The 21,595-nt window shown below is 46.3% G+C and overlaps 1 protein-coding gene across 2 annotated transcripts in view; it reads left to right on the top strand.

The window, feature by feature from the left end:
- The window catches only part of DOCK1 (dedicator of cytokinesis 1), a 535,058-nt gene that overhangs the window by 41,281 nt on the left and 472,182 nt on the right, over positions 1-21,595 (top strand). For both annotated transcript variants that reach the window (XM_060098409.1, XM_060098408.1), the window contains exons 2-3: positions 11,659-11,742; positions 19,308-19,348. In XM_060098409.1, the coding sequence (XP_059954392.1) occupies positions 11,659-11,742; positions 19,308-19,348 (125 nt within the window). The remainder of the gene's footprint in view (positions 1-11,658; positions 11,743-19,307; positions 19,349-21,595) is intronic.

Here is a 21,595-nt window from a genome sequence, read left to right as displayed (position 1 = left end):
GAGCCGAGTTGTTTCACTGGCATATATTTTCCCAAATTGCAGTAACCTTTCTGCCTGAAGAAGGATGATTAAAGAGTTTAGATCTCTCCCCCGTCTCTCCTCTGCATCTCTTTGTCGCTGAGCAAAATGAAATGCAAAAAGAGATAATATTCAGGTCAGCTAAATCTTTTCTGATTTGTGGGTGGATTTGCAAAGACCATCAATAATGAAGTCAATGGTCTTCTCCCCTGGCACTGACTTTATGAAAGACAAAAGTGTTGAAAGGTGGACTCATTTTTCGTGTCACGGAAAAGCAGTAAAGCCCAAACTCATCCACAACCAGTATATTTCCTAAGAAACCTGCATATTTGGAGCACTGCGACCCTTTGGGCCAGATAGAAATGAGATCGTTTCTGCCTCGTTGTGGATAAGGCTACAATGATACTTTATTCTAAAGAAAGATATTAAAATGTCTTTGAATTGTGTCTGTCAGTTCAGTGAGAATTTGACAGAAGACTCTTTTATGTATTTCTTTTCACTGTCTTATCTTTGCCATCCCTCACACCTGTTTCCATACAAAAGGCAAAAAGAAATAATGAATAACCAAAGACGGTTCTCTCATCTTGCTATGCCCCTGCACCATTTCTTTAATTATTTGCATGAGTTCAGTGATTCTAATATCCAACATTGCATGAAATCTTGCTGCGGGGAATTTTATTGGCAGAGAAAACAATCTCTCCATTCCTAGGAAAGAAAGAGATGAACCCCAGATAAGTAACTTTGTGACTTTGAAAGTGGTACCCTTTTCAGAAATGTGGGTAGTCTGTCAGACCCACACTCGTGCATGCAGCTGGAGGTATTTTTTGACCTTGAGCCCATCACCTCTAGTTTTCCTATATTTCTCCTTCTGGTTTGAACCTGATGTTTTGAACCAGGTAAGGGAAGCTGCTACACCCACTGGGAGTTTGTATGTTTCACAGCTCACAGAAATGGGGGATGCTGGGTCCACTGGGAATTTTCCTCATTTACTTTAGCAATCTTTCTTTTTATTCATTGCATCTTTTTTTATTATTATGGTAAAATAGACATAGCATAAATTTACCATTTTTACCATTTTTAGGTGTACCGTTCTGTGGCATTAAGCGCACTCACGTTGTTGTGCAACCATCACCCCCTCCATCTTCAGAGCTTTGTCATCTTCCCCAACTGAGACTCTCCACCCATTACACACTAACTCCCCAGTCCCCTCCTCCTCAGCCCTTGGCAACCACCATCCTACTTTCTGTCTCTAAGAATTTTAAGAATTCTAGGCACATCATATAAGAAGAATTATAGAATATCTGGTCTTTTGTGTGCGGCTTACTTCACTTAGCATAGTGTCTTCAAGGTATCCAAGGTATCAGCATTTCCCTCCTTTTTAAGACTGAAGAATATTCCATTGTATGTATAGACCACATTTGATCTGTTGGCGGACTCTTGGGTTGCTTCCACATTTTGGCTATTGTGAATAGTGCTGCTATGAACATGGCCGTACACATATCTGTTCAGGTCCCTGCTTTCAGTTCTTTTGGCTGTATACCCAGAAGTGTAACTGCTGGATCATATGGTAATTCTAAGTTTAATGTTTTGAGGAAACATTAAACTGTTTTCCACAGCGGCTGTACCATTTTACATTCCCACCAGCAATATTATAAAGTTTCCAATTTTTCCACATCTTGGCCAATACTTTTTCTTTTCTATTAAAAAAAAATGCCATCCTAGTGAATGTGCAGTGATACCTAGTAGTTTTTAAAAATTTATTTATTTAATTTATTTATTTTTGGCTGCGTTGGCTCTTCGTTGCTATCTCGTATTTTTTTTTTTTTTTTTTTTTGGTGGTACGCGGGCCTCTCACTGTTGTGGCCTCTTCCGTAGCGGAGCACAGGTTCCCGACGCGCAGGCTCAGTGGCCATGGCTTACGGGCCCAGCCGCTCCGCGGCATGTGGGATCTTCCCGGACCTGGGCACGAACCCACGTCCCCTGCATCGGCAGGCGGACTCTCAACCACGGCGCCACCAGGGAAGCCCTATCTCGTAGTTTTTGATTTGACTAGTGATGTTGAGCATTTTTTCATATGCTTATTGACCATTTGTGTATCTTCTTTGGAGAAATGTTTTTTCAAGACCTTTGTCCATTGTTGAATTACGTTGTTTTTTATTATCGAATTGTAGGAATTCCTTGTATATTTTGGTTATCAATTCTTCATCAGTTACAGGATTTGTAAAGATTTTCTCCCATTCTGTGGGTTGCTTTTTCCTTCTTTCGATAGTTTCCTTTGGATGCACAAAAGGTTTTAATTTGATGAAGTCCACGTCTAACAGTGCTTTTGAAGTCATAGCCAAGAAATTTCTGCCTAATCCAGTGCCATGAAGTTTTTCCTGTGTGTTTTCTTCTAAGAGCTTTGCAGTTTTATTAGCTTTTATGTTTACGTCTTCTATCCATTTTGAGTTACTTTTTGTGAATGATTCTTCATTCTTTTGCATACAGATACCAGTTTTTCCAACACCCCATTTGTTGAAAAGATGGTCTTTTCTCCAGGTCTTGGCGCCCCTGTCAAAATAATTTAACCGTATATGTGAGAGTTTATTTCTGGGCTCTTTATTCGATCCCATTAGTCTGTATGTCTGTTTATACCACACAGTTCTGATTACCAGAGCTTTGTAGTAAGTGTTGAAATCAGGAAGCCTGAGGCCTCAAACTTTGTTCTTTTTCAATATTGTTTCGACTGTTTGGGCTCCTGTGGGATGGATTTTTCTATTTCTGCAAAAATGTCATTGGGATTTTTTTTTTTTAAATGGGTGAGTGCCCGCTCTAGAGAAGGGTTTCTTTTATTTATTTACTTTTTGGCCACACCACGTGGCATGTGGGATCTTAGCTCCCTGACCAGGGATCGAACCCATGCTCCCTTTAGTGGAAGCTTGGAGTCTTAACCACTGGACCACCAGGGAAGTCCCTGTCATTGGGATTTTAATAGGAATTGCATTGAATCTGTAGATCTCTTTGGGTAGCACTGACATCTTAGCAATATTAAGTCTTCCAGTGCATGAACATGAGATGACTTTCCATGTGTTTGCATCTTTCCATTTCTTTCAGCACACTGATCTGTTGTTTTCCGTGTGCAAGTCTTTTGCCTCCTTCGTTAAGTTTGTTCCCAAGTCTTTTACTTTTTATTTGTTTTATCTTTAAAAAGTATTAGAGACAGCGCTTGTAGCAGCATCCTTAGGACCAGGCTCTGAGAAGCTTCCTTCCCTTCCCTATCCTGTTCCTTTTCCTTCCTTCCATCCAGGTTAGAGTCCCTGCTGTGTGCCAGGTACTGTTAGGTGCTGGGCAAAAGTAAGGCTGATGGTGAAAGCAGTGCTGAGAGTCCTCATGGCTCAGGCCTCTGGGAGGCTCTAACCCTGCCAGAGTTGCCTGCCCCAAAATCAGAGAGGTGGAAGGACTGGGCTGTGGACCATAGAAGCTGGTAATTGAGTGGGTGCCAGTCTCTTTTTTACAATAAAACTTAGGAAGCCCAGCCCCTAGCTCTGATGTAGGGTGGGAGCTGCTCCTTGCCCAGAGTCAAGGTCAAAGGTTGTACGTAGGTGTTTTCTGATTCTTTCTACACTGTTTTTCTTGAATGGGTCCAGTATGTGAAAAGGTTGTTCCTTAGAGACCAGGCTGCGGGTTGACTTCACTCCCTGGGGAGCACTGTGCTCAGCTCGTCTCTGCAACACCAGCACCAGGCCCACTGCTGGACCAGAGCAGACGCCAGCTAGAGGCTTGGGAAACACTGTATGTCTGTGGTTGGCATGGACTAGATAAACATGTGCTGGGCTTGTGAAACTCAAGGAGAGCAAGACAGCCCCTTAGAAGGAGGCCCTGTGGGGGGCACAGCCAGGGTCCATGCCCCGTCCCCTTAAGGACACGGTCTGCATTTTCCCCAGCCCTGCGAAGATGCCTGCTGTTGAACATTTTTTCCCCACTGAGGGCGAGACAAAGGGAATGAGATCACAGAGCCACTAATTTTCACAAATTGACTTTCTAAAAGAATTAGTTAACTTTTTTTTTTTGTGGTACGCGGGCCTCTCACTGCTGTGGCCTCTCCCGTTGCGGCCTCTCCCGTTGCGGAGCACAGGCTCCAGACACGCAGGCTCAGCGGCCATGGCCCACGGGCCCAGCCGCTCCACGGCACGTGGGATCTTCCTGGACCGGGGCATGAACCCGTGTCCCCTGCATCGGCAGGCGGACTCTCAACCACTGCGACACCAGGGAAGCCCAAGAATTAGTTAACTTTTAAATTGCTACTTGAAATCCTGAAGTCATGTTTCAGGGGGACAGTGTGTGGAATAGGGAGAGAAGCTGGGAGCCGAGCAGATTTTGAGAAGTGATGTGTGGTCAAGCCCGTGCCTTTGGTGCATTAAGGAGGCTTTGAACCCGCGCTGATGGTGGATTATCTCATTAGGTGGAAGAAACCCAAAGCAGAGCTGGGAAAGCTGTGTCTCTCTTTCTTATTGATTGAATAAGTCTCGGGCTCCTGGAACTGTCTGTAGAGGTCAAGATCATTTTGAAAAGGAACACATACAGTGTTTGCTTTCACTCTGTTGCAAACCTCACAAGAAGGAGAATACTTTGTGGTCTGGTTAAATGCAGTGAATTTTTGTTGAGTGCCTGCAAGGCATGGTGTTAGCTACTGTGGAAAATCCAGTGATTAACAAATGTTTACTTTCCCCAAGGAGTTGGGTCTGGAGGAAGAGACAGATACAGATAAGTAACCCTTCAAGGCTGTGGGGTGTCACAGAGTTCATAGGAAAGTTGGGAAGCAAGCAATTAATTCAGGTGTGCATGTACCTTTTTTTGGTCTGGGGGAAAATGTCAGAATTCAGTAAGGATCTGGAAAAGGATGTGAAGTTAAAGGCAGCCCTTGTAGACAAGTGGGGTCTTCAGAGGGAGTGGAGGGAGGGGCATTCCTAGTGGCAGGAGCAGCTTGTGATAGGCCTGGGGTGGGGGGAGGGGGAGTGGGGGGGAGACGAGGTCGGAAAGGTGGACCGAAGTCAGATCCCACAGGGCTTTGAATGCTGGGCTGTCTGAGAATTAGCCATTATTCAGAAAGCCAAGAGAAACCACATAGTGTTTTGGAGTTAAGATTTAAGGAAGGTAACTTTGGTGATGGAGAGAAGATTTTATATAGGAAACCAGCTGAAGTATTATTTTTCATCTCAATGAGAGATGGTGAAGGCTTGGGTCAGGAAGAGTGGTGTGGTGGAGACAGTCTGGAAGGGACACCCCAGGGTCCCAGGGCTCCTGTCATTTGCTGTGCCTCCTTGAGCAAGTCATGACTCCTCTGGAGGTCTCTGTGTTTTCATCTGTTAAATGGGCTGATGGACTGTAGTGTTCCCCCTCCGCCCCCCCAATGTCAGTAGTCAAGTAGGTTTTTTTGTTTTTCCCTGAATAGGAGTTAGATTTCATTGAATTCTTTTTCTGCACCGACTGGGATGATCGTACGCTTTTTCATCATTTACTCTGTTAAAGTGGTGAATTACATGAATCAGTGTTCTGGATGTTAAACCAACCTTGCGTTTCTGGAATTACCTCAATTTGGGTTCTTCTGTGTAAGGAATGAGAAATCCATTACCATGATGTTGTAGACACTGGTGGACTTCAGGAATGCACAGGCATATTTGCCTGTCAGGGATCCAGGCTGGATGTTGTGATTTGTGGGAAGCCATCAGGAGGGCAATGTGAGGCCCAGAGAGGGCGAAGTTTGAGGAAGAGACCCTGCAGGGCTTTGGCATTCTGGCCTCTCATCCCGGCTGGCCTCTGGCCCTGTATAGCCCCTCCACTGGCTGCTCATGTATGGGCTGACTCTGAGCTGCTATAAACCCTGATGAGGGAAGTGGGAAAAATTTTATCTTCACCTCCTAGGACTGTCATGAGGGTTGAATTAGCTGAACATGTGAAGCTCTTAGCCCACTGGCTCGCCCAGGGAATATACTCAGTAAATGTCAGCCACTGTCACTACCAGCATCATCACCCCCATCATCATCACTATCACCATCACCCTCACCACCACCATCATCATCATCTTCATCTGTATTATCGTCACTGTCAGTGTTATTAATAATCTTGGTGTAAATGGAAGCTCTCCTGTATGATTTATGAGCTCCAGTTACGGTACGCGGGCCTCTCACTGTCGTGGCCTCTCCCGTTGCGGAGCACAGGCTCCGGACGCGCAGGCTCAGCGGCCATGGCTCACGGGCCCAGCCGCTCCGCGGCATGTGGGATCTTCCCGGACTGGGGCAGAAACCCGCATCCCCTGCATCGGCAGGCGGACTCCCAACCACCGCGCCACCAGGGAAGCCCTCCCAGGGAATTTTTTTTTTTTTTTTTTTTTTTTTGTGGTGCGCGGGCCTCTCACTGGTGTGGCCTCTCCCGTTGCGGAGCACAGGCTCCGGACGCTCCGCGGCATGTGGGATCTTCCCGGACCGGGGCACGAACCCGCGTCCCCTGCATCGGCAGGCCGACTCTCAACCACTGCGCCACCAGGGAAGCCCCATTTTTTTTTTTCTTTGCGGTACGTGGGCCTCTCGCTGTTGCGGCCTCTCCCTTTGCGGAGCACAGGCTCCGTACGCGCAGGCTCAGCGGCCATGGCTCACGGGCTCAGCCGCTCCGCGGCATGTGGGATCCTCCCGGACCGGGGCACGAACCCGTGTCCCCTGCATCGGCAGGCGGACTGTCAACCACTGCGCCACCAGGGAAGCCCCCCCAGTTCTTGCCTTACGTTCCTGGGCAGCCGTTTTTAGGGTGATCAGGAGACTGAGTAGAGGAGATGACTTTGGCTTTTCAACATCTCTGGTGCATCTAAGCTGTGTGAAGCACAGACCAGAGTGTTTATTTTTTATTTTGGGAAAAAACGATCCATGTGCTTCCTTACGCTGTGCTGCTGCCGGCTCTGCCAGAAAAAAGCCACCCGCCCCCCCCTGCCGAACACGCCATCCTGGGAAAGAAGCTTCGAGTTGAGTTCATCTCCACATCCTTTCCCATTTCACTTTTCACATGAATAACACGTCAAGCTTGTGTGCTGGACTCTGCGGTCCAGGATTGAGAAATTCACGTGAAGGTGCATTTATACCCAGTGACGCCGTCTCAAGCCAGGCTATTAAGAAAGGTAAATGACAGGCTTCCCTGGTGGCGCAGTGGTTGAGAGTCCGCCTGCCGAGGCAGGGGACACAGGTTCGTGCCCCGGTCCGGGAAGATCCCACATGCCGCGGAGCGGCTGGGCCCGTGAGCCATGGCCGCTGAGCCTGCGCGTCCGGAGCCTGTGCTCCACCACGGGAGAGGCCACAACAGTGAGAGGCCCGCGTACCGCAAAAAAAAAAAAAAAAAAAAAAAAAAAAAGTAAATGGCTTTGGGGAGGAGGAATCGATTAAGGGAACACCCACCAGCCAGAGGGAGGTGAAGGCTGCTGTCTCCAAAGATGTGAATGGAGGCGCGATGCCCATGTTCCCTTGCAGAGGTCTTCCCACATCTTAACAGACCAGAGAGATAAAGAAGACAAACTGCAGAAAGGCCGCCATCTCTGTGCTTCTGTCAAGTAAAGACATGTTTAAAGCCGGATGCCATCTGTCATCATCATCCTTCGTAAAGAAGAAGATGCCTCTGGTCTTTCTCGTCTCTGCTTTCACCCCCCACCCCCAAAAAGGGGCAGCTTCGAAAGGTCACGTAATCAGAATAAGGCATAGCCTTTTACACTGAATACTCTCGGGCTTATTTGAGAAAAAGTCACTGCATTGTTCTCATTTTTCTGTCACCCAAGAATCGGGGAACCTCAGCCTCAGACTTGTTCAGATGCTTGCAACCCTGCTCAGCAGTGAATAAATCAACCACAAAATACCACTTCTAAATTGTTTTCCACATTCCTCCCTGCATATGTTTCCTATTGCTGCCGTAACAAATTACAAACTTAGGGGTTTAAAACAGCACAAATTTATAATCTTACAGTTCTGGACGTCAGAAGTCCTAAAGTCAACGTTTTGGCAGGGCTCTATTCCTTCTGGAGGCTCTGGGGGAGAGTCCTTTCCTTGCCTTTTCCAGTTTCTAGAGGCTGCCAGTACTCCTTGGCTTGTGGCCCCTTCCTTGCTTCCATGGTCACATCTCTGGCTGACTCTGACACTCCTGTTGTCGCTTGTGCAACCTTGTGATTACATGGGACCCACCTGGATAACCCAGGATTAGCACCCCCATGTCAAGATCTTTAACCTAATCACATCTGCACTGGCCCCCTTTGCTGTGTAAGGGAGCATCCTCACAGGTTCTGGGATTGGGATGTGAACGTCTCTGTGGGCCATTTTTCTATCTACCACACTTCCTCCTCCCTCCCACTTCCTCGTCCAATAATGTGTATAGTTGAGTCTTTTAACTTGCATTTAAATGTGGGATTCTTAAGGCTGGGGGCTGGGCAGCCAGTGTTGTGGTCCAAGCTCTGCTGTGTCATTTGGGGCCACGTGCATACACCCTCGGAGGCTCCCTTTCTCTTCATCTGTGAAATCATGGGTCTTTAAAACCTCATTTCATAGTTAAATTTGAAATGTCTCTATTCTTGTATGAGATTTTCACAACTGCTTTTCTCTGCCTGCTTCAGAGATGGAGGGGCCACTACTTAAAGGTTTTTGCGTGTATGCCTTACAAAGTTCACATGGACCTGAATGTATTTACAGTGGACTTGTCCATTTTATTTTATTTGTATTGTTTTTGATGTGTTTATTTTTTCTGCATCTGTAATAGAATAGGTATCCTGGCAGGATGCCGTTAAGAATGATGATAAATGCATTTATGGTTCCTAAAGGCTTTGAAAGTGGTTGTGCTGGGCTGGGAGAGGCCGGCATATGTTTTGAGCTTTCTTTATCTAATGCTGTTATTTCTTGTTAAAGATTCACCATAAAATGCTAAATAAACTTAATAACTACTAATAACCATTTATGTCAGTTGAGGACATTTAAATTTTATGAGTTTGGGTGAAAATATAGGAAAATACCTGTGCAAATAGAATTTTCTATGTATATATGGTTATTGATGTTTTATTATTTTTTTAACATCTTTATTGGAGTATAGTTGCTTTACAATGGTGTGTTAGTTTCTGCTGTATAACAAAGTGAATCAACTATACATATACATATATCCCCATATGTCCTCCCTCTTGTGTCTCCGTCCCACCCTCCCTATCCCACCCCTCTAGGTGGACACAAAGCACCTCTGTGAACATGTGATAGCCTGCTAAGACTTTGTGGCAGTTAAAAACAAAATACCCTCAAACACAAGAGCTTTTACAATTTACTAAGTGTTCACTGCAGGCAACACATTGCATCAAATTAACAGATCCATTTCTTTTTTTTTTTTTAATTTGGCTGCGCCGGGTCTTGGTTGCGGCATGCGGGATCTTAGTTGCGGCACACGGGATCTAGTTCCCTGACCAGGGATCGAACCTCGGCCCCCTGCAGTGGGAGCGCGGAGTCTTACCCACTGGACCGCCAGGGAAGTCCCAGCATTGTTTTCTTTAAGACACAAAGTACACACCCCATCCTATGAGGTAGATATCAGTCTCCTTATTATACAGATGGGGAAGCTGAAGATGCGGAGGATAGGGCATTTGCTGGAGGTCACCCAGGTCTACCTGGGGAGAGGTGGTACCCTGCCCATTCTGTCTGCTTCCAGGGACCACAAATGTAGCTTGGTTATGGAGCTGGCGACAGGACGTGTGCTGTGTTGCTGGGTTTTTTCGTAGAAGGGGTTTGAAAGAGCCAACGCACGCTTGGACTTGGCTCTCTGGAAGAGGTGACAGTGGTGGGAAGGCCCCTTTGGCAGGGTAGGGATAAGGAGTGGCACCCAGGCGTGACTTCTTTCTTTCAAGGAGAAGCAGTGACAGGGACCAGGAGTGTGTGGTTGGAAGGAGGGCCAGGCGATCAGTCAGATGATGGAGACCCCCCATGCTTGTTGGAGAAGTTTGCACATGATGTGAACAGGGAGAACTCCAGAAATGGACACAGTAATGGTGCCTGTAAAGGACAGCCTAGTCCAACAGGGTGTTCAGGACGGGTGGATGAGAGTTTGATCCTGATTGATGAAAGGTTTACGAAGAATTTTGCCTCAAGTCTGACATCTTTTTAGGGAGAATCCACTAGGAAGGAAAAACATTACTGTATTTATTTATTCTTATTGAAAGTAGGCTAATTGAATATTTGGGAGTCGTAAGCAGTGTGATAGTTGCCTTTATCTCCATGCTTGAGCAAAAGTTTGGCCTGCATTTAATGGAATGACTTTTACATGCTTAGCTAGGAGGAACAGAACTGCTTTTTTAAAAAAAAATTTATTTGTTAATTTATTATTTATTTATTTTTGGCTGTGCCGGGTCTTAGTTGCAGCATGCGGAATCTTTGTTGTGGCATGCAGACTTCTTAGTTGTGGCATGCCAACTCTTAGTTGCAGCATGTGGGATCTAGTTCCCTGACCAGAGATCGAACCTCGGCCCCCTGCAGTTGAAGCGCGGAGTCTTACCCACTGGACCACCAGCGAAGCCCCAGGGATTTCAGACATTTGTTGCATATTGTCAGTTTGAAGGATTGCTTCCTAATATTGGACATATTTTTTGCCTATTTGATTGCTTAATAGCAGCATTGGCTATGTGGTACTTTAAAGAATCAGTTCGGTTTTCAAAAAATATTCAGTCCATGTGTCATTGATTTACAGATAGGAAAAAGTCATCTAATGAGAAAAGTCTGTTAATAGAAATATAAGATAGTATATGAAGTGATAATTGAAATGTTGTTGACAAGAGCTTTAGTTCTCTTTCTATTTTAAACATTATTCCACCATAAAAAGAAATGATTCTGATACATGGTATGATGTGCATACACCTTGAAAACATTATGCTAAGTGGAAGAAGCAGACACAAAAGGATAATACTGTTTGATTAATGGGGTGGCTGGAGTAGTCAAATTCATAGAGACAGAAAGTGAGTTACAGGTTATCAGGGGCTGGCGGAGGGAGTGATAGGGAGTGATTGCTTAATGGTTATGGGGTTTCTGTTTGGAGTGATGAAAACATTCTGGAAATTGATGGTGGTGATGGGAGAGCAACACTGTGAATGTAACTAACATCACTGAATTGTACACTTAAAAATAGTTAAAAAGGCAAATTTCACATCATACGTATTTTTCTTTCTTTCTTTCTTTTTTTTTTTTTTTTTTGCGGTACGCGGGCCTCTCACTGTTGTGGCCTCTCCCGTTGCGGAGCACAGGCTCAGGACGCACAGGCTCAGCGGCCATGGCTCACGGGCCCAGCCGCTCCGCGGCGTGTGGGATCTTCCCGGACCGGGGCACGAACCCGTGTCCCCTGCATCGGCAGGCGGACTCTCAACCACTGCGCCACCAGGGAAGCCCACATCATACGTATTTTACCACAATAAACCACTTGTGGTTTTCTGGCATTATGAGTAGTTATGAATTTCTTCTTCTTAAACTGAGGACCCTTGGAAAAAAAGCCTCCTTTTTTGGGTATCAGAGAGGATGATCCAGGCAAAGACTGAATATTTCAATCTTAAAAATGGTAGAAACAATCCAGCATAGTTACCTTTACTAATATCTTCTTACCTCTTTTTCCTCTGAACAGCTTTTTATAACTATGATGCCAGGGGAGCGGATGAACTTTCTTTACAAATAGGAGACACCGTGCACATCCTGGAAACGTATGAAGGTGCGTGTTTATTTTGGTATCTTTCTGTTTGTAATTTTATGCAGTTAGTACATTTTTCAGTGCATAATGGGCAAAGCATTACCCTGTTAGGAAAGCGTGTATGATTGGTTTTCTTGCACGATAGATGCTGTGTCGGGAAAGGGCAGTGGTGAGGTTATCTGTTATTTAAATCATTTTTTTTTTTAAATTTAAGGTGAACTTAAAACTAAATTCCTAAACTTTTAACCTCTCAAGTTTTCTGTTGAGATAGTTGTTTTATTGTTAAGAAAAAAAACACCATTGTTTCCTTTTTTGCAAATGTATGTCCATCTTTTTTTTATTATTATTATTTTATTTCCACAATACGCGGGCCTCTCACTGTTGTGGCCTCTCCCGTTGCGGAGCACAGGCTCCGGACGCGCAGGCTCAGCGACCATGGCTCACGGGCCCAGCCGCTCTGCGGCATGTGGGATCTTCCCGGACCGGGGCACGAACCCACGTCCCCTGCATCGGCAGGCAGACTCTGAACCACTGTGCCACCAGGGAAGCCCATGTATGTCTATCTTGACTGTTCATAACTGACCACTTGAAAAAAGTTTTTAAATACATTTAAGATATTTTAGTGTTAGGCTCATCGCTTTGAGGTGTTTTATGTGAATGGTGAGACTTTATGTTCTCACGTAGACTGGTTAACAACTTCCTGAGGGGAACTAAAACTGTCATTTCTTATTTTTCCTTTTTAAAAAATCTATGACCCCATTTTCTGAGTGGTGAACAGAGATTGTCACAGCTTTGTGGGATGTGGTCCAGTAAAGCAATTGTTGTAATTATCCAATAAATATACTGTCGGTGACAGTGGTTTCCTGATGCCCTTGGTTTTTCAGACAATTGGTTTTCATGTTTAGGGTTCTGCAAATCATTAAAACGGGACACCTTTCGTTTTATGCTGTGGTTTCTCGTTGCACAGAAAAGGAGCAGTGACGGGCTTGAGTTTTAGACTGCTCCCATGTGTGAGAGGAGCGTTGGTGGCTTTGTTTCTTGTTCAGAGGGGTGACTTCCATATAACATAGGGAAAGAGAGAACTGATTAAAATGGATACTTCCAACAGCAAAATTGCTTTCAGATTGGGTTTAGCCAGACCCTTCCTTGGACGACGGGGAGAGGAAATTGCAGACATCCCGTAGTAATCACACATTGATCTTCAGACCCTGTCTTTGGAATCCCCTCTGCACGCGAGTGACGCAGCGTCCAGCTTCTGGGCACCAGGCAAGCTGCAGCTTGCTCCCGTGTTCCCGGAGAAACGCAAACCCATTAAAGTACCCATGTCCACGTCCACGTCCCTCACTTCCCCATCTGACTCATGCTGGCTTGGAATTCCATTCCATTTGCACCTTTTACCCTAAGAAATGTCCTATTGGGGGAAAAAAAAATCAGCTTTCATGGCACATGCCTGGAAGCAGATGTAGTACTGCAAAAACAGAACCCGTCTTTATGTGAATGAGTAGGTGCAGCGGGTACCTTCTGCCTGGTTTCAGTTTTTACAGCTGTGACAGTCGGATTGCCTTATCTGCTCCCAGTATATATATGGCCAGTGGCTGAGAGGAAACGGAGAAGTTAACTAGAGGTTAAGGATCAAACCTCTCATCTCAGACACTTTTCTGATCTGAAGGAAGAGCGCTCTTACATCGTTTTTTATTTCTGCCCCCGGTCAGCTGCATTTGAAATCCTGGTTAGTAAACACTGGGCAATGATGTCATTCCTGAATAGATAACAATTTCCTGTGCAGCCCGGGGTAGCAGGGGCTGCGACTTCTTGTTTTTTGCTTTGTAAGAAGAATGCACTCTTTAAACAGGGGAATCCTTAGGTGAGTCGATGATCCCCGTACATTTAACTAAAAAAAAAAAAAAAAATTGGTGGCAGGCATTTGACTTTTTGGCCAGTATGGTGATAAAGGATTCTTCAGTGAGCGCTTAGTTTCCGGGCTCATCAATCTTCTCAGTCCTGATAAAAATATTCCAGTCTTTGTAAAGACCCTGTAACATAAAACGACTTCCCCTTCTTTAACTGCTGTCTTTTTTTGGTTTTAGTCAGAATCCGATCAGAGAAATGCATTTGGGGAAGTAGTTTTGATTTTGGGAAACTTGGTGACTTTATTATCATCAAATAACAATGGAATAATTGTTTTTCTGCTCTTTCCTCTTGTTCTGTTTAAAGTTTATGGATTATATTAGCGTTTGGCATTCCCTTCTTCTTTTCTCCTCACCCCTTCCACTTTTCCCCTAAGAAGATTTATTTATGGTTGTCAGATTTAACTTTCCCTTTCTATGTGATCCTGTTCAGGGTAGGGTATTACTGGGATTGCTCCGGAGAATATGATTTCTCGATGATCATTCCTTATAGTAAGGTTCAAAGAACACATTTACCTGCAAGTTATGGTTGATTTTTCTGTCTCCGGCTCATGGAGGCTTGGAGCACAGAACAAAGAAAAGAACTTTTCCGGTCACCAGGGAGGTGGACTGAGCTTTGAGGGGTCCTTCGGAGTATGCCTCTGCCTTTAAGCAGTGTCCAGGGTCAACCAGACAGGAGAGGTGAGCCCAGGTCACCGATGTTGATTCACCTGCTCATTTCCAGAAGGATCTCCACGGGCTGGATGCTATGCCTGTGTGAGAGGACAGCATGGCACCCAGATTAGGAAGGCATTCTTTTGATGACACCACAACACTGGAACTTAATTTATTCAAAATTTTCAAAGTGATAATGATCTATTTTCTTCCAAAATGCACCTTAATTCCTTTTCCTGCCACCAGCATCTGTCAACTGAAGGTCTTGAGAGGACTGCCTCTGGGTTTCCTGGGGCGACTGTAACAAAGTACCACACAGTGGGGAGTTTAAACAACAGAAGTGTGTTCCCTCACAGTTCTGGGGGCTGTAAATCCAAGATCAAGGTGTCGGCAGGGTTGGTTGCTTCTCAGGGCTGAGAGGGGCAAGCTGTTCCACGGGTCTCCCAAGCTTCTGGTGGTTTGCTGACATCGCTGGCGTTCCTTGCCTTGTGGATGCAACACCCTAGTTTCTGCCTTTACGATCTCATGGCGTCCTCCCTGTGCTTGGCTTTGACTGTCTATTCCTCCTTTTTATAAGGACACCGTATTGGATTAGGTCCACTGTAATGACCTCATCTTAACTTGATGATCTGCCAAGACCCTGTTTCTAGATAAGGGCACACCCACAGGTAGAGGGAGTTAGGACTTCAACATCTGTTTGGGGTGGAAAAAGTAGTCATGTTAATAAGGAAGACCACCAGGCCCTCCAGTGCAGCCTCCACCCAGCAGGCATCCTTTGCACCTTGTCCCAGGTGACTGGCCACCTGGCCCCAGCCCAGTGGAAGAGCACCGCAGCTGTGCTTCTCATCCTGTGTTGCTTCCAGAACCTCCATCCTCTGGGCTGGGTCTGCGCCCCACCCCCGCCCCGGTTGCCTGCAAAATATTGTACCCAGGACAGCTCCAGAATGCCCAGTGTGCACGCAGACACTGTGCATTAGGACATGGTTTGGTCAGATCCGGCCTTTGGCTGTCTTGTTTTTCAGTACTCAGAGCAGGACACAATACACCTGACACAGGTGACTGTGCTGTCCATCTTCAGGCAGGTACTTGTGAGTTGGGCAGGACCCAGGACCTTAGTGATCTGGTTTCCTCCTGTCCCACCTGAGCCCCAGCCTTTTATTTTTCAATATTTACAAATTATTTACTTATTTGGTTGCGCCGGCTCCTTAGTTGCGGCATGCGTGTGGGATCTACTTCCCTGACCAGGGATCGAACCTGGTCCCCCTGCACTGGGAGCGCGGAGTCTTATCCACTGCGCCACCAGGGAAGTCCCCCCAGCCGCCTTCTCATGCGTGTCCTAGCTTTGCTGCTGGCGGCTTCTCAGATGCTTGGTGAGCGCCCCTCGGCACCTGTGCTCTGCCGGGCCTCCCTCCTCCTTCCTGCATCTGACTAGCCCTCCTTGAAGACTCCGCCTAAGCACACCTCCCTGGGCAGAAGCTCCTTTCTGACTCCCTTGCGCCTGCTTTGTTCTGCCTGGTTCTGTCCTCAGTTGGTTCCAGCCCTGGACTTGAGCGGGTGTGCTCCTGTCCTGTTGGGAATGCTCCAGTGTACCCACTGGCTTGGCTGCCATTTTCCTGGGCTGGACGGGGCCCTCCCTGAGTTTCAGGACTACGTCTGACCTATACTTGCCGTTGGGGGGTGGGTGTCTCTTGTTTGGAGCAGGTTGGTTCAGCCCCGCCTGGGAGGAGTGAATCAGCCTGTTAATTCAGTGAGCCATGCACCCTCCTGCTCCTATAGCTGCATTCCCTCTGGCCTGCCCGTCCAAAGCAGCAGTCACTCATCATCCTTCTGTGTTCCCCCACTTCCCTGCATGAAGCCTCTGCAGGGATGTCCTCTCTCCTTCATGCTCACATCTCTGCCCTTGGCGGTGGTTTGAGCCCTGCTTGTCGTAGGGGAATCTTCTGGTGTGTGGGCCCTTGGAGGGCAGAAATTGGCTCTAATCTATTGATATTTCTACATTTGCTCTGTCTGGTGTGGCCTCTGGCACATAGTCTGGGTTCTCAGATGGTGGAGGGAATAACAGACGCAGAAATTCTTGGGAAGGGAAACCCTGGGTGTTGCTTTTGCGTATTAGGAAGGCCATTAAAAAAGAAACCACCGTCTATATCATAAAGTAAAACAAAAGGACTCCTTATCTTTCTTATCCTGGTAGCTCAACTCTTTCTCCTCTCCCTTCTCCTGGAAAACCCTTCTGCTGTGTTTGAAGTGAATTCTTCTCTTGGCCTGTACTGGTTGGTATGCATATATATATATATAAATATTTTTAATAGATCTTTATTGGAGTATAATTGCTTCACAATACCGTGTTAGTTTCTGTTGCACGACAAAGCAAATCAGCCATATGCTTACACACGTCCCCATATCCCCTCCCTCTTGAGCCTCCCTCCCACCCTCCCTATCCCACCCCTCTAGGTCATGTATATAAATGTGGTTGTAGCTCTCATTCTATTTCCTTTTTTAAAAAAAATTGTTTATTTATTTTTGGCTGTGTTGGGTCTTCGTTGCTGCGCGCGGGCTTTCTCTAGTTGTGGCGAGCAGGGGCTACTCTTTGTTGCGGTGCGCGGGCTTCTCATTGCGGTGGCTTCTCTTGTTGTGGAGCACAGGCTCTAGGTGCACGGGCTTCAGTAGTTGTGGCTCATGGGCTCTAGAGCGCAGGCTCAGTAGTTGCGGCACATGGGCTCAGTATTTGCGGCGTGCGGGCTGTAGAGCGCAGGCTCAGTAGTTGTGGCGCACGGGCTTAGTTGCTCTGCGGCATGTGAGATCCTCCTGGACCAGGGCTCGAACCCGTGTCCCCTGCACTGGCAGGCGGATTCTTAACCGCTGCGCCACCAGGGAAGACCCTCATTCTGTTTCTTACCTTTTTACTCAGCACTGTGCTCTAAGACGCAGTCCTGTTGTGTGTATATGTTTAGTCCGCGGCCCTCATTGCTCTGTGTGCACCTGCACGTGTTACTAACCACCCTCCAGGTCTGGGCACTCATTTTGCCCCTCTAGGTTACGCTGCCATGGGCCTCCTGTGTCTGCCCCGCTGCGTGTGGATGGGTATGTGGGATGTCTTTGGGGAGCATGGCTGCTTGCGGGGTGTGGGGTTATATACTCTGGGTAAGTAGGGTCGCGCTCGCACCGGTTGTGTGGTCTCCACTCCCATCCTCAGTGCCAGGGGCTGCCGGAATCCTGCAGCGTTGAGATTTCTCTCCCTGTAATAACCGTGCAGTAACGTTATGTTTTAAAGTTTCATTTATCTGATAATTAGTGTGAGCATCTCTTCATTCACGTGTTAAGTCTTTTAGGTTCCTTCTTCTATACGTTGTTTATAAACATTGCTTATTTTTGACTTGGTTTCTGTCTTCTTCTTGCCGCTTTGAAGTATTTCCTTAGATGTTCTAGGACATTCATCCCATGTCAGTTTCAGAAAAGAAAGGGCAAAGTAATACTGAAAATACGGGAAGGATAAAATAACAGGATAGCGGACAGTCCTTTTCATTGAATACAGCCTTTTGAACAACTTACTCCATTGACCTTCCATCTTTTTCCATTTCACTGTCTGTGAGCACTGTCCTAGGTGGACGCCGATTCTGGCCTTGGCAGGTAGAAACCACTGAAGGAGACAGTGCATGGCTCTCAGGAGGTAATCCTCCAAAGGTGCAGCAAAATCTAGACATTTTGTGTCTGCGGTGCCCCCTAATCAGTCTGTGTAGTTCCCTTGTCAGGAAATGAAATGGGTTCATTGGTTGTATCTAGGTCTTAGCAAATCGTTTGCGAGGCTCCTAGCAATTTCCAGCTTCTTTTCTGAATGCTCAGAAGGCATCTGTTCATAGTCCCTGGAGGATCTTAACCCCATCACTTTCGGGTTCCTCTCCACCTCTGGTTGTTAAATTATTGCTCTGTTAGAGGAGTGTGGTCATTGGTGCAGTACAGGCCCGTTTTCAGTTTCTGGGCACCTTCATTCATGTATCCCAGGTTTCCAAGGTTTGACTATTTCATACTGTATAAAAACCCAATACTTGGTGGTTCTCTGGGAGTTGACTCGACTGGCACTTTCCAAGGGTCTCCCTCCTTTTGCTCCTGGGGGGGGGCTGAGTTGGAATTTGTCTGAGCTTCTGATTTCCTTTTCTGGAGTGAGGTGACCTAAAGCAGCTTCAGAGTGTTTGGGATAAGGAAACATCCACCGACGTCCTGCCGTGGCGTAGTTGTTGGGAGGTGGGTGACCGGCCGTGGACCCCTGGGCGCTGGCAGGGACGATTTCTGCCCTCAGTTGACGCGGAGGGGACACGGGAGTGGTCAGGTCCAGTCCGGCACTGAATGTCTCTTCCATTCCAGCACGTCTGTCTTCTGCTCTGTTTGCTTGTCCTCCCCACGTGAGGGAATGGGAGCTTGAATCTAGGCCAGACCCCAAGGCGGTAGGCGGACCCGTATTCCTGGGCCCTGTGCTTCCTGTTGGGGGTCCAGTCTCTGCCACAGAAGCACTTTGTGCGATCGTGGCTGCTCCAGGGCAAAGCCCCCCTCCATCCCTTAGAGGGAGGAAGTCGGCTCTCAATAGGAGTTCTGTTTTGCGGCAGCTCTTGATGATCTGGGGATGCTGGTATGTGCACTTGGCAGTGACCCCGCTCCATCCGGCGGAGGAACAGATACGAAAATGCACACTCCAGGAGCCTGCCTAGGGCCAAATGGTCAAAAGGACCACTGCTCCTCCTGGAACTGTGCCTCTTCAGTTCCCATTGGCACCTTCAAGGCCGCGTGCGGCAGGTGCAGGTGAAGGAGCTGGAGGTCTGTGTGTGAAGAGGCCCCTGCCCGGGCTTCAAGCATGGCTTTGAGATGCTGTTTAGGAAACCCCATAGCATCTCTCCAAAGCCTTAGGATTACTGAGTTCTGTTACGGGCCGACTTCCTTGGTTCTGCAAACAATGAGTTCTCGACAGTGGGATGGTGCTGTTAGGACGCTGTGACGTCTCCTTGTACTAACTGTTTCACTTTTGTGTTTGTTTAGGGTGGTACAGAGGCTACACCTTAAGGAAAAAGTCTAAGAAGGTAAGTCCTTGTTATTAAACACAGTGCACGTCCCTTCATAAATCACAATAGGTGAGGAAATAAATTCTGTCTTATGCCGCCTAAGAGTTGTCCTTATATATCTCTTTCTCTGAATTAAAAAAATACATGGGTTGAAATATGGGCTACCCTGAATTGTTTTCTTTAAAAAATTTTTTTAATTAAAACCTTTTTATTTTGTTAATTGAAGTATAATTGATTATCAATGTTGTGTTAGTTTCAGGTGTGCAGCAAAGTGGTTCAGTTATACATACACATATATCCATTTTTTTTCAGATTCTTCTCCCATACAGGTTGTTACAAAATATTGAGTAGAGCTCCCTGTGCTATACAGTAGGTCCTTGTTAGTTATCTATTTTATATATAGTAGTGTGTCTATGTTAACCCCAAACTTCTAATTTATCACTTCCGTTCCCGAATTGTTTTCTTCTGAACAACATATGTACGTAGAAATTGCAATTTCATTTCTGTGAGTGAATGGCTGGGCTGTGGGGTGATATTGACTTGTTGTCATGAGAGATGGACTCTTCTTTTCCTGGTAGAATTCTGCATTCTGTTTAAGCACAGGAGGTGTAAGGGAATGATCCGGGTATAATGACTTAAGAAAAAAAGTACTGCTCATGTTTTTCAATCTTGCATTATCTTTGATGATAAATTAGCAGATTTGCAGCGCTCACGCTTGCTTTTTCCCCTCTTGCTTATAACTATTTTTTTTTTTTTTTTTTTTTTTTTTTTTTTTTTTGCTGTACGCGGGCCTCTCACTGCTGTGGCCTCTCCCGTTGCGGAGCACAGGCTCCGGACACACAGGCTCCGCGGCCATGGCTCGCGGGCCCAGCCGCTCCACGGCATGTGGGATCTTCCGGGATCGGGGCACGAACCCGTGTCCCCTGCATCGGCAGGCGGACTCTCAACCACTGCGCCACCATGGAAGCCCTATAACTATTTTTATACTGCTTACGTCGCTGGCGAAAGAAAGAGGTTCTGCCTTCCAGGGCAGTTTGCACGCATGGTTGTTTGAATTTCTGAAGCTAAGATGTGCAGTTACATTGTGGTGGACAGTCCCGTACACAGTTCTGTTGTGGCTTTTCTATTCTCAGCTTCACAAAATCTAATGATGGCTCTTCCATTTCATTCTATGATTCTGAAGTACTGTCCGTTCTAAGCTGTGGTTTGGCTGTCCACGTTACCTTATAAAGTCTAATTATACTTGACAGATGGTTCATTTTATTTCTGTTTCTTAGCTTGGCCTCTCATTATCTACTTATTAGGCTGGGCTCCTCTTGTGGTCCTGAGCCTGTAGCTAAGGCTGCTGAAGTCCAGCTGTTCAAGCACAGGACCTTTTTGATCTGCTTTCCCCAGATGCCCTGCTACCAGGCTGTTGCCAGACAGATGGGAGCTGTTCATCCTCTGGTCTCAGTCACCTCGGAGGCATCCAGGCTGAGCTTCATGGCAGCCTTTCTCTGGCATAGTCTGTCCTAATGTGAGAGATGCTGTTAGGGATACCTGGCGAGCCAGATCTGCAAATGGGAGCCAGGACCTCCCACCTCTGCCCTGCTGAGCTCAGACTGGGCTATGAGTCTCTACACATCCAATGACCTGGAGCCTTGAGCTTTGAACAAGGTAGATTCCAACCAGGCGGCTGGTGGAATAGATTTCTCCAGGGAAAGTTCTATTTTCACATTGATTATCTCTTCCATAATTTGAGATTAGCAGATGCAAACTATTACATATAAGATGGATAAACTACAAGGTCCTATTGTATAACACAGGGAACTATATTCAATATCCTGTGATAAACCATCATGGAAAAGAATATGAAAAAGAATGTATGTGTGTGTGTGTGTGTGTGTGTGTGTGTGTATATGTATATATATATATATATATATATATATATATATATAATTTAACTGAGTCACTTTGCTGTACAGCAGAAATGAACACAACGTTGTAAATCAACTATACTTCAATTAAAAAAAAAAGAATGTATTCCTGCAGATGAAAACCTGAGGCTCATGTGAGAAAGCCACAGTGGAGGACTTTATTAATAAAGAGATTAGGGTCATGGCCCATCCCCCCTCCCCAGTGACAAAGCTGCAACTTCATGTGCTAGGTGCATCCCAGGGAAGCTGTTCACTCTTCTTTGATATTTGGTATTTGGTGTCTGGTACCACCTTCCCAGTCGGGGATCTCTCCCAACTCCCCATGCCTCCATGAACCCTAACCCTTCCT

Source organism: Mesoplodon densirostris, chromosome 1 (assembly GCF_025265405.1).
Source record: "Mesoplodon densirostris isolate mMesDen1 chromosome 1, mMesDen1 primary haplotype, whole genome shotgun sequence".
Taxonomy (NCBI): Eukaryota; Metazoa; Chordata; class Mammalia; order Artiodactyla; family Ziphiidae; genus Mesoplodon; species Mesoplodon densirostris.
Note: the sequence above shows the minus strand (reverse complement) of the source record. Positions and strands in the feature narration are given on the sequence as shown.